This window comes from Panthera pardus, unplaced genomic scaffold (genome assembly GCF_024362965.1).
Source record: "Panthera pardus isolate Hobbes unplaced genomic scaffold, ASM2436296v1 HiC_scaffold_11, whole genome shotgun sequence".
NCBI classification, from domain to species: Eukaryota; Metazoa; Chordata; class Mammalia; order Carnivora; family Felidae; genus Panthera; species Panthera pardus.
The window spans coordinates 4666491-4679182 of record NW_026526666.1 but is presented as its reverse complement, the minus strand read 5'-3'; the positions used below and the strand labels follow the sequence as shown (position 1 = coordinate 4679182).

General features: G+C 39.8%; 1 protein-coding gene across 2 annotated transcripts in view; it reads right to left on the bottom strand.

Moving 5' to 3' along the window:
• NOTCH2 (notch receptor 2) overlaps positions 1–12692 on the bottom strand; it is a 163875-nt gene that overhangs the window by 88655 nt on the left and 62528 nt on the right. For both annotated transcript variants that reach the window (XM_053890598.1, XM_019458028.2), the window contains exons 3-4: positions 6265–6524; positions 2265–2600 (exon numbers count right to left, since the gene is read on the bottom strand). In XM_053890598.1, coding sequence (XP_053746573.1) covers positions 2265–2600; positions 6265–6524 — 596 coding nt within the window. The remainder of the gene's footprint in view (positions 1–2264; positions 2601–6264; positions 6525–12692) is intronic.

Genomic DNA, 12692 nt, shown 5'->3' with positions numbered 1-12692 from the left:
CAAAGCACCTTCAGGGATAGACAAGCAGTGCACTGTGATTCAGTAAAATGCACAGGCTTTGGAAATAACCTGTCTGGGTTTTAAGACTCAGCCCGACCACATGTCAGCTGTGCAACTTTGGGTAAATGACTTAACATCTCCAAACTTGAGCTATTTCACCTGGGAAAACTAGAAAATAATACCTATTCCCAAGGTTTTTGTGTAATTGAGCTAATGGATGCAGAAGTACCTGGCACAGTGCCTGACTCATAAAAGGCATTGAATAAATGTTAGTTTTCTCTTTGCCAACTCTTCTCCCCGCCCCTGCATCCTCATCCCAAAACCCAACCCACACACACACACACACACACACACACACACACACACTTCATCAGTGAGTAAACAAATGTCTTGCTTTAAATTACAAGCAGAGCATAAAAGATAGCCAAGATCTCCTTACTCCATCCCACGAGCCCTGGCAGCCTCTCAGCTGTGGAATCCCTGGTTATTTCCTTTCTCAAGGAGGAGATACTATTCTCGTTTGACAGATCCTTTCCTGGACACACTCTCAGAATTCCCTAAGGTTCTTATCATGGCTAATGGATAACAATGCAGAGACTATGGGAGTGAATAATCACTCTCTCCTAGCTAAAAACTTCCTTTATTGACTTCTCTAACTTCCCGTCAGTATTCCGCTGCCAAATCAACCTTTTTGTTCTGGGCAACTATTAAAAGTAATTTTCTTGAAACTGAAAAAACACATTTAGCCTTCAACAATAAATTGTGCTCACCTCAATTATTAACCATTTGGACTATTTATTAAAATATGTATAAAGTTAAATTGTTTACATTTCTGTTTCCTTCTTTAACCCTTAAAATAGAGCCAACAAATATGGGAGTGGAGAAAGATATCTTTCAGTTATTTCTTCTACAAGACAATATGGATGGCATTAATACTCTATCAATTAAATTTATTGAGTGTCTAGAATGACTGCTTTATCTATTCTTCATTGAAAGTGAAACTGAAAGCAATACATTTAAAAACTTGTTCTTGTGGCTTACAGTTAAATGGTATAAAGTTTTTTATTATGTGACAGTGTCTTATATCGCCCTATCCCAAGCACACAGTACAAGTGCCTAGAAAACAGGGGCAGTTAATAGATTTTTACTGAATGAAATTAATAAATTGCCATTTGGCTTTGTACCAAGGACCAACATATGACCTTTAATCCCCAAAAGATAAAACACACAATCCCATGATATGTGAACCATATCCACAACACCAGATTCTAAGATTCCCATTCTGAAATAGTGGCTAGAACAACTTCTTTTTGAGGCAATTCTGCTTACTTAGCACATTACTCCCCCCTACAGTTTTCCTTCTTTTGTTTTTGTACTAAGGATATTTGTATGAAAACAGAATCTTTGTTGCTTAGTTGCAACAGAGCTTTGTTGCTCATCTGCTCCAGCTGCTTGTGTTCTGTTCCCAATCAAAATTCTGTTTTCAGCCTCCTCATCATTTTATAAGGGGTTAGTGAATTGGCCAGGCTTGCTCCCTTCTCCATCTCTATGGAACGCTGGGCTCCAAGCTTCCTTCCATACATTGCTCCTTTTTTGGCTTCTATCTTGGAGTTATGTATGGTTGTGCCATACCTTATTCATTAGCATTCATCAAAAAGTGCCCATTGAGTAAGAGAGCGCCACCCCAGTTCCAAAATTTTCTAGCTTCAAGTCAGGGCAAGGTTACCCCAAGTCACAGAGAGCATATGGAGAGGGCCAGGAGCCCAGGGAACATTACAAAAGGACAGGCAGGTGCATCTAGGTAGGTAGGAAAATAATCTATTATTCCTTCAGAAGTGAAAGCATATAGGAAAGTTGCTCACCTACTATTACTGTCAATTCAGTTTACAGTACTTTATTAATCAGACATATTTTTCAACATCTAATTCTCATTTGTTCCCTTCCATCCCACAGGCCTATCTATTTCTTTCTCAGAACTGTTTCTTTTATTTCTTACTGTTCCTCCGAAAAGGACAATAAACAATTTCCTAGCCACTCATCATCATAAACTCTGACATGTTAAATTACCCCCTACTCAGTTTATGGACCACATTGGCCCATAAAACTCTTCCCTCACCAGCAACCCACTCCACACAAAATTCTTATTTCCCCTTTTCCCTGCTGAGAAGGGTATTTCCTAAAGCAGCAACTGAGCCACACCCACCACCCTCCTTCTGTGCTGGAGGTGTATCCCCCAATCCCAGGACACTGGAGGCTCTCCTTACCTGGAAGGCAGTTGCATTCAAATGTGAAGTCACCAGTCTGCCGGCAGGTGCCTCCATTAACACAGGGGGAGGGTGCACAGGGCACATAGGGGCTGTCACAGTGCTGGCCTGTGAAGCCCTGGGGGCATTGGCACTGATAGGAACCCAGTAGATTGAGGCAGGTGCCACCATGCTGACACTGTCCTGGGATGTCACACTCATTGACATCAGTCTCACACTTCTGTCCTGTGAAGCCTGCGAGGCATCTGCAGGAGAACTGGTTGGCTACAGTGGTGCAGGTACTTCCATTTGCACAGGGATGAGATAGGCAGGCATCGGTCCATTGGCACAGCTTACCTAAGGAAACAGAACAGACTCAGTGCTGCCCACTGAAGTGGGAGCCAGTCTCATCCTCAACATCCCACATCTCCCACCCATCCAACATCATTTATTGTGTACAGAATGTCCTAAGCTCTTTGAAATTCACAGGAAGCCCAAATCAGAGCTTCCTCAAGATCATGTGACACAGGCACTCCCTCGGGCCCTCAACCAAGACACAAAGCCTCAGTGGAGCACATGGAGGGGACTGTAGGCTAGTCATATGAAGCCCATCCTCACAGGAGCCCATCAGTCCCTTTGGTGGCAAAGAAGGTCTGGATCTATCTACTGTCTCACACCTTGCCTTTGCATAGGCTGCTCCTCTGTTTGGAATGCCATCTTCCTTTTTGTTCATCTAGTAAACTCCCACTTGACAACTCTACTCATAAGTTACCTTATTGCCCTTCTCAGCTCCCTAAATTGCTCTCTCTCATTCTCTCACACGGATCTGCACATGTATACACACCCCCCAAATTTGCTGTTTCCTTTTACTATATCACCTACCACACGGGCAGGGGCTGGATCCCCACAGGAGGCTCTCAAATCATGTCCTTTGAGCGAATAAAATGCATTGATCTTTTCCATAATACATAGTTACTAAACAGATCTCTTATATGACAGAACCAAGTCAGTGCTACTTCTATTTCCTTTAAATAAAACCCACATACATATTCTGGGAAATATTTTAATTGTGGTCTTGCTACATTATTGCTTGATGTGTTTGAAGAGGATGAAAAATCTCTAGCTACTTATATATGAAAAAAGCTGTAAGTTATCGTGAGAATAAAGGGTCTAGAAAGGTAAGTCTTGTGGACTCTCAAATAGGAAAATATGAGAGGAGGTCAGAAGACTGATATGCTGGATCCTAAAGCATGACTCCAAGAAAGCAAAGCAAATTCTCTGAGGTAGAAAGACAGAGAAAAAAAAATATTCCCATGCTATTAGTAAATTTGGTATTCATATAGACTTCTAGTGTGCGTGTGCTCTCTCATAAAAACAAAATTTTTTTTTTAATTTAAAATAAACCAAAAAAAAAAAAAAAAAAACCTAAAACAAACAAGAGCCATGACAGCTTTTCTAAAAGAAGAGGGAGGTGACACACAAGCACAGAGAAGTGCTCGCTGTCTGTCAAGGAATGTCAAATCAAACAGGAGAGGTACAGTATAATTTTGGGCATAGCACATGTATCTCAGGGTGCTAAGCAGAGAGAAAAAGGAGGAACTGAAATTTCTCTTCCTATTTTTTCTTCATTCCTCTGAGAGGAACATCTACAGTGGAGAAGAGATAAAAATGGTTCCTTTTAGCAACTGTGTATATGAGAATATTTGCCTATAACTAAAACAGAAAGGTCCTTGAACCTGGCTTCCCATATATGATACCTACAGGCACTAAGTTCCTACCTCTGTTTTTTCAACTATAAGTGCAGATAAGCTAAGAAGGTCTGATTAGGTGGGGTATAGGGCTACCACAAAAAGAAAAGGGTAACTTAACCTGTGGTGATTCCTGAAGACAGACAAAAGTGGCAGATGTGTAAAAATGATCAGAGCCCTGCAGAACACCAAGAAAGGATCCTTTTAATGGCAAAAGAAGAAGCTTTAATTTGGGGATCATTTCAGAGTTAACATCTTAATTATTAAGAAGACATTATTGCCATTACCACTAGTGAGGATTAAAATGTTTTAAACAGGTATGCCTTCCCTTTGCTTGCAGAGCAAAACAATTCCAAACTGACAATCAGGAAAAAAATGTTCTCTTAACCACCAAATCTCTTTAATGAATCATAGCATCGATGCTGTCATGGTCATGATGAAGATAACAGATCATCCTAACTATCCTCTACCCTTACCAACACCTTTTAATAACAAATCAGTAGAAAAAGTATTCCAAACTAACCTACCCAATCTAGTTTACTGAGTATGTTTTTAACTTTTGCTTATAAGATTTACATAATTGCTGGTGTCGGGGGGGGGACAAACTGGTGAATGGTTCCGCTTTCCTCATCTAACTTAATTAATATCTACAGTTCATTTTGAATAAAGCTCAGACCCACCTGTGGAGAACTCATGATCTAGGCAGATGAGAGACATGTAAAAAAATTATTACAATAAAATGTGACACATCAAATAATGGAACATAGAGACTAACTGCCTAAAGGAATAGGAAAAAGTCACTAAGACAGAATTTTAAACAACATTGGGCAATCACCAACTGCAGAAAAGGGTATTCCTGGCAAAGGGGTGTGCAACAGCATAGAAGCAACAGTAAGTACGACATTTTCAGGAAATGATGAGAATGTTGTTGGTGTGACTAGAGCTAGATGCTTGTGGGAAGTGAAGCTATAAAAAGACGTAAGGCTGGGGCTCCTGGGTGGCTCAGTTGGGTAAGCATCCAACTCTTGATTTCAGCTCAGGTCATGATCTCAACAGTTCATGAGTTTGAGCCCTGCACTGGCTCTGTGCTGACAGCAGGGAGCCTGCCTGGGATTCTCTCTCTCCCTCTCTCTCTGCCCCTTACCTGCCCTCGTGCTCTTTCTCTCTCTCAAAATAAATACACTTAAAAAAAAAAAAAAAGATGTAAGGCCTAGACTATGATGGGCTAAGGAAGCCATATAAAAGAGTTTGCAGTTTATTCTGCGGATGATAAAAAGTCATTAGGCACTGTAAGCAGGGGAGTTTGTGAGAAGATTTGCATTTATGGTCAAAGATGTGGCAATGTGACAGGTGAACAAGATGGGGAGAAACTAAAGGCAAGAAAACCAGTTAGGAAATGACTGCAGGAGCCCAGGTGGAGAGCTAACCTATCACCAACATGGACGGGGTAGACCTCAACTACAGAGCAGAAGGAATGGAGAGGAGTAGTCAGGTGAGAGGTGATTCAAGGACTGGGTCAGGTGCCTGAGTCTAAGTGTTATAAGGGAAAGGGGGAGTCTAGTTTGGAGTATTTTTTTACATGTCCCTCATCTGACTACGACCCATTTATATCAACATGTTGAGTATGAGGTACCTGTCAAATTTCCAAGGATAATATGCAACAGATAGTCAGAAGTATGAGACTGAATGTCAGGGAGGGGGTGGAGTGAAAAGGATGACTGTAAGAGTCACCAGCAACTGATGAAGACAATGACAGCTGAGGCCACTGGAGACAGGAAGGTTCCCGGGGCGGGGGGGGGGGGGGGGGAGCTGTGATATGGCTCAAAAGAGTCCTCACCACAGAGTTTCAAGGAACACAAAAATTTAATGGATGAGGACAAGGCAATGCAGAATCATAACGGAACAGAGCACAGAAAACCAGAAAAGCCAGTGGCCTGAATGTCTAGGTAGAGATTTCAAGAAGCAAGTAATCAATAGTGCAGATGGCTTTTCTTCTAGTGACAGTGAAGTACGGTTCTGATCCCCCATCTTGACATATATACACTTTAGGCAGTCAAATACTTCTGAGTATTGGACACTTTCTCTTTCTCCCCTCTTAGAACTCTCAAAAGGAAGTTAAAGATAGTTGTCTGGAACACTCGAGTTCCTTACCATAACGTTAAACAGGCACCAGAGTTAGAGGATCCTTAAGAGCAACATGTCAAGATCTAAAAGACGATAAAGAAAGGTATCTGCTGAGAATAGGAAAACGTGGCCCTGGGTCACATCATTACCTGTAAAACCAACTTGGCAGGTACACTCATAGTCGTCCCGGCTACGCACATGGCAGGTGCCTCCATTCAGGCAGGGGTGAGACACAAAGCAGGGGTGAGCAGTTGAGTACTGACAGTCATCACCTGTGAACCCCAGGGCACATCGGCATGTGGCTTTCCCCAACATGGCCTGGGCCACACACGTCCCCCCATTCTGGCAGCGGTTCTTCTCACAGGGGTCTCGATGTTGACAATATTCTCCCAAGAAGCCCTCCAGACATCTGCATGGAAAAGAAAAGAGTCCATGAAAACACTTGACTTCTTGTAAGTCCAAAAGCTTAACAAGATAGTGCAGTCCATTCAAGAAACACTAGATCATGAATTGAGAGATCTAAAGGTACAACCTAAAAAACTGCCCTACTTCAGAAGCGCTTAGAGAACTTAACCACACACTCTCACGTCCTTTTGAGTCTTGGTAGGTGACAGAATACCAGGTGGGTTACCCAGCATGGTCTGCCATGGCCAGTCAGCATAACCCTTATCAAAGGCAAAATGAGCCACAGCTTTTTTCACATAGATACAGGCTGGTATTGGCGTAACTGTTGTGCACCACTTTTTTGTGCACCACTGTTGATTCCTGCCTGTTCAAATTCATTAGCTTTCTCACTTTGACTAAGCCATCTGATAGGATTAAGGTAAGATTCACATGATAATGCATGGACTGACTTTCTTACCCTCTCCAGTTCAAAATATATAAAATACCATGTGATTTCTCTCAATTAGGCACTGAGAAATAGTAAGTTCTTCTTTTCGTGTTTCCACTGAGACATCGACTGGCCTATACCTAGATTTCTGGGTTATGTTGTGGAGTTACATTTCCCTGTGATGGAGAAAGAAAAAAGAGGTACAGGAATAGGAAAGGGTTCAAAGGGGCTTTTTTCTCTGTTTAACTTAAATCTGTTAAGATATAAACAGGAGGCAGCTCTTTTAACCAAATTTTTAAAAAAGCACAAAATATAATTAAAATGACATAAAAAATATCTAAGGTACCATACGAACACCAAAGTGAAGAAAGCACAACAACTTAAGAATAACATTCTGTAACATTCTCCACATGGTGTGTTGAGGGAGCTTTTTATATGCCACCCACTGAATCATAAGATATACAACCATCCCAAATTGTGTGTAGTATTTATGACAATACTACATTCTCTAAACAGCATTAAAAAAGGCTTTCCCCAACATGGTCTGAGCCACACAGGCTTTTAAGAAGTGTTTAAAAGTAACACAAAGACTTTGATTCTAACTGTAAATTTTACCATTTGGCCATTGCCCCAGATATTTGAATAAACCTATTTCTACATTATTTTACTTTTTGGAGGATAGAAAACTAAGTCTACAAGGCTGCTCCATCATTACCTTAAAGATGACACATTTAAACCAAACTCTAAGGAAAAATAAGTAAACAAACAAACCAAACTCGAAATCTTTCCCCTCAAAACCAGCTCCCAACACAGCTCGCAATGTGCAGATTCTGGGTCCTGATTCTCCCTATCGCCCAGACGTGAAGCACTGGGGTTGTGTTTTCCTCCTTCCTGCCTTTGTTCAATCATACCAACATGTCTCATTAGCCAGTAGTTGGCAAGGTGAGGTCTTCAGAGGTCCCAGTTATTAAGAAAAGGAGGAGGACCAGATGTTAAGGAACTGAGATCGAACCTGCCCAGAAGAAGTATGCAGTAGCTAACACACCTGGAGGAGGAAACAGAGCTGGTGGGTAGCTCCAGTGGTAGTCATGTAACTAGTGACAGCCTCCTCTCCTCTTCCCAGATCTGTGTACAGTAAGCAGGGCAGAGCCAGAAGCAGCTAGAGTTTTGAGCATCATCATGAGCGGGTGAAGCTAGGAGATGGAGAGGTAGTAAGGGGAGGGCACAGCACTAAAACCAAAGACTGGCTGAAGTTTCTGTAAGTTTCTGTAAAGGAGTCTGCACTTTATATGGTCAGAAGACCTGTTTGGGGTGAGTCCTGATGTGGCGACCTTGGACACGTTGCTAAACTTCACTGTTAGTTCTCTCACATTTTAAATAGTTGAAAAGGGTACCCACATTGCGGGACTGGTGTAAGAAACTTACAAAATCAAGTATGTGAAAGCCTAATGTTAAGGTTATGGGTTATGTTAAAAAGCTTTGCAAATGAAAACCATTTTTTTTCCCTTTGTACTTATTGAGGAAAATATGGTGCTTTATGCAAATCACAGCTTGATTTGATAATAGAATACGTTATTTTCTGATTTTTTTTAAGTGGAAGAACAAAAACTGCAAATGTAGCATAGCTAAAATTAACCCTGAGCTATATTATTAAAAGCATTTGTAACTTATTTAAGAAGTCTGTTATGGATGATGTTCAAAACTGGAACACAATTCTCATTCATAATGGTAGTCCTATGGGCGTTATGCCTGGCTGACAACTCTTGATTTACCCATATGGGAATTATTTACCTTGTTAATAATGGAAAACTGTTAAACCTGGGTGGGCTTTGCCCATCTTTGTTCCTGGACTATTGCACCACCACCGCCTCCCCAACACTATCATGTGGCATCTGCTCAGAGAATGCAGATTCATTTAAATATTAGTATCATAAACATATAAAGAAAACATAAGGCTCCCAGGAAAACAAAAATGAAACAATATGAACATTTCTGGAGCCAACCAAGAGTATTCCCGAATTACGTGAGACTAGGGTTTAATCTGCATTGTTTGCTCCCTAGCAAGTACAGAAAAATAAGTTTCAACTAAGATATGTCTAAGAAACCGGTGAAAGCAGAGGCTGGCAAATACAGCTTGCAGGCCTACTATGGCCCACTGCCTGTTTTTGTATGGCCTATGAGCTGAAAATAGTTTTTACATTTTTAAATAGCTAGAAAAATGTCAAAAAAAAGATTAATATTTTGTGACATTTGAAAATCACGAGAATTCAAATTTCAGTGTCCATAAATTAAGTCGTATTAGAACACAGCAACACTCATTCATTTATGGATTGTCTATGGCTACTTCTGCATTACAATAACTGGGCTAAGCACCTGTGATGAGACCATTTAGCTCACAAAAATATTTACTATCTGGTGCTTTATAGAAAATCTGCCAACTCCTGGGTAAGAAAATGTATGAAACCCAATTCTATATATGGCATCCAACATGCTTATTAATAACGATGTTAATGATGATGAAGAAAAATATTCTCACATCAGTTTCTGCAAAGAATACTGCACTCATTCATTCATCCAACAAACATTTATAAGTGCCTATTATATGCCAGACATTGTCTTAATGCTAGGGAAGTCCTTGAACTTGTGGAGTTTAAATTCTCGAAAGGGAAGACAAAGACAAATACATAATTTGTTCAGTCAAGTTAAGTGCTATGAAAAAAATAATAAAATTGGAAAGGGGGATGGGAAGGGATGGAATTGGGAATGGTAGCGGGTAGATAAAATGAAGTATTTTGGTTTTAAATAGGAAAATTGGGGAGGGCCTCACTTAGAGGGCACATTTGAGTCAAGACCTTGATGCAGTGAGGGACTAGCCATGCAGGTAACTTAGGGAAGTGTGTTCAAGGCAGAGGGAACAGCAAATGCAATGGACCTAAAATAGGAAACAGTCACGGCATGTTTGAGGAACAGCAAGGAGACCTCTGTGGCTCTACCAAAGGGATTAAGAAAAAGAGTAGCAGAAAATAGATGAGAGCCGTTAACTGGGAGGCAGATCTTGAGGGGCCTGCAGACCACCATGAAGAAGGCTTGAGGTTTTTACTCTAGGTGAGATAATATGATATACAACTGACTTACTCTCCTAAAGTCCATATATAGAACTACATCTTATTTTTATGTGAAACTAGACATACTGTTAATAAAGACTTAATTTCTTATTTAAAATGTTCTAGAGGGCTAGATATCAATCAGTCTATTTCTTTACCTTAAAACACATACAAATCTCTCTTAACCTACATTTTTCACTAAGCCCCATTTCCCTTTCCAAATTCTGCTTCGGTCACAACCAAACTTCTTTAACTGTGGCCTAATTTCACAGATACTTTCCCTTTCTCTTCCATCTACTTCTTACTTGTCCCTTAGTAACAAAATTTGCATCCCAATTATCGCCCAGAAACTATGCTCTAAGAACAATGACTTTCTTTCCCCTTGTCAAGTTCAGTCTGAAATTTCATCATAAAGAAATTCTCTTTCCTGTAGAAGTGTCTCTGACCAGACCTTCTATCATTTTAATCCTTTTACATTTGGTTTCTAGGACTCCATCTCAGAGCTTGGTAAATTCTTAGTCTAGATTGCTGACTCCTCTTCTCCTTCCTCCCCATCAATCACAGACAGCTTAAAGTTTAAGTTTGAGCTGCACTGCTCTTTTCTCTCATGTACATGTGTTACTGCTGTCATTCTTCATCTGATTTTGAACAACTACCTTCATGTGCCCCCATAAACAGTTCCACCTGCATATGCTCAGTTTACTAAAAGTCGTCTACTTACTCTAATCTACTCTGCAGTACTTGATACTGAACATTTGAAAAGTGGGATCATTTTCCCATGGAACTTTAATTCTTCAATTTTTCCAAGGTTTCCACTCATAATCTCAAAAGTCACTTTTAGTTAATGCTCTTAAATTATATATAACTAATTACCATGTTCTGACAAGTCTTATTAACTGAATTCCTATAATACTTATCATTCACACTCACAGTTTCCTTCTTGATACAAATTCTGATCATCTTAAAAGCCTTAGGCCAGATAGCACCCTTGGAATAAAATAAATCTTGGGATTTAAGACACCCTAAGGCAATTTCTACCCAATGAGATAGTTCTTTCTGAAATATCCTTAAAAGATGATCACCAGTCTCTACTTGAATCTAAGCAGTTAAGCACAGTGCCTGAGTAGTAGTAAGAATTTAATAAATGCTTGAAGTTCTTATTGTTCTTGCTATTAAGAGTACAGACCCTAGAACCAAACCACATGGATTTCAATTCTGGCTCCCCATTTACTCGATAGGTGACCTTGAGCAAGTTACTAAACTCATTGTAACAATGAATTTAGTAATAGTGCTTACCTCATAGGGTTTTTTAATAACTGTAAAGCACTTAGAACAGTATCTGGCGCATAAACACCATGCACTTGTTAAGTAAAATAAAATTAATGGCTCACTACTTCAATAACAGAACAGTCTTCAGTGTGGGTGGATCCCAAGATCAGAAAGCTCCTTCTTTCTGATGTCTTAAATTCTGCCTCCCCTTCTTGGTATATATATCCAAAATAAGTGAAAATATAAGTCCACACAAAATTTGTAAAGAATGTTCATAGCAGTATTATCTATAATGGCAAAAAGTAGAAACAACCCAAATGTCCATAAGCTGATGAACAGATAGAAGTAAAATGTGGTATATCCATACAATGAAATATTATTTGGTCATAAAAAGGAATGAAGATCTGAAACATGCTATGACACGGACGAACCTTGAAAACATCATGCTAAGTGAACGAAGCCAGATACAGAAGGCCAGATAGTGTATTTCATTTTTATGAAATGTCCAGACTAGGCAAATCCATAGAGATAGAAAAGAGATTATTGCTGCCAGGGGGCTGGGAAGAGGGGAAAACAGAGTGACTGCTAAGGAGTAGAGAGCTTCTTGGGAGCTGGAGGATAACAAAAATGTTTTTGAAACTGGATAGTGTTATGGTTCACACATATCTGTGAACACACTGAACACCACTGAATCGTACACTTCAAAGGGCAAATTTAATATTATATCTCATTAAAAAAACTTTTTTGGCCTCCCTAAAATTTCCACTTACTGGCTGTCCTGTTCTCTGGAATAAAAAGGAACAAGCCTTCTACTTTTCTAACATGTAGCCATTCAAGAACTTAAAGATGGTTGTGCTGACCCTTTTGTTTTCTTTTTTACAGGATTCAGTACTTTGGACTATTCCTCAATATAAAATTATTTCCAGACTTTCTCACCATTTCAGTGGCTCTTCTATACTTAAGATAATAATAGTAATAATAGTGACCAACATTTTTAAAGCACTTACTGTGGATTATGTATTTGCTAAGCACTTTATAGCTATTATCTCTTTTATTACTCTGTATAACAGTATTGGTATATTATGATCCACATCCTGTATATGAGGACCTTGAAGCTTAGAAAGATTAAGATTTCACACCTAGGAGATGGCAAAGGCAGGATTCAAACCCACATATGACTCCAGAGCCCATGTATCCCAACACTGGGCTATCTGGCCTCCTCCTACTAGATGATTCTAGTTCATCAAAAACCTCTTTAAAACACAGGGCCTGAAATGAAAACAAAACAAAACAAAACAAAACAAAACAAAACAAAACAAAAAACAAACATAACACACGTGATCCTACCAGCACAGCACAGAGCTTGGACTAC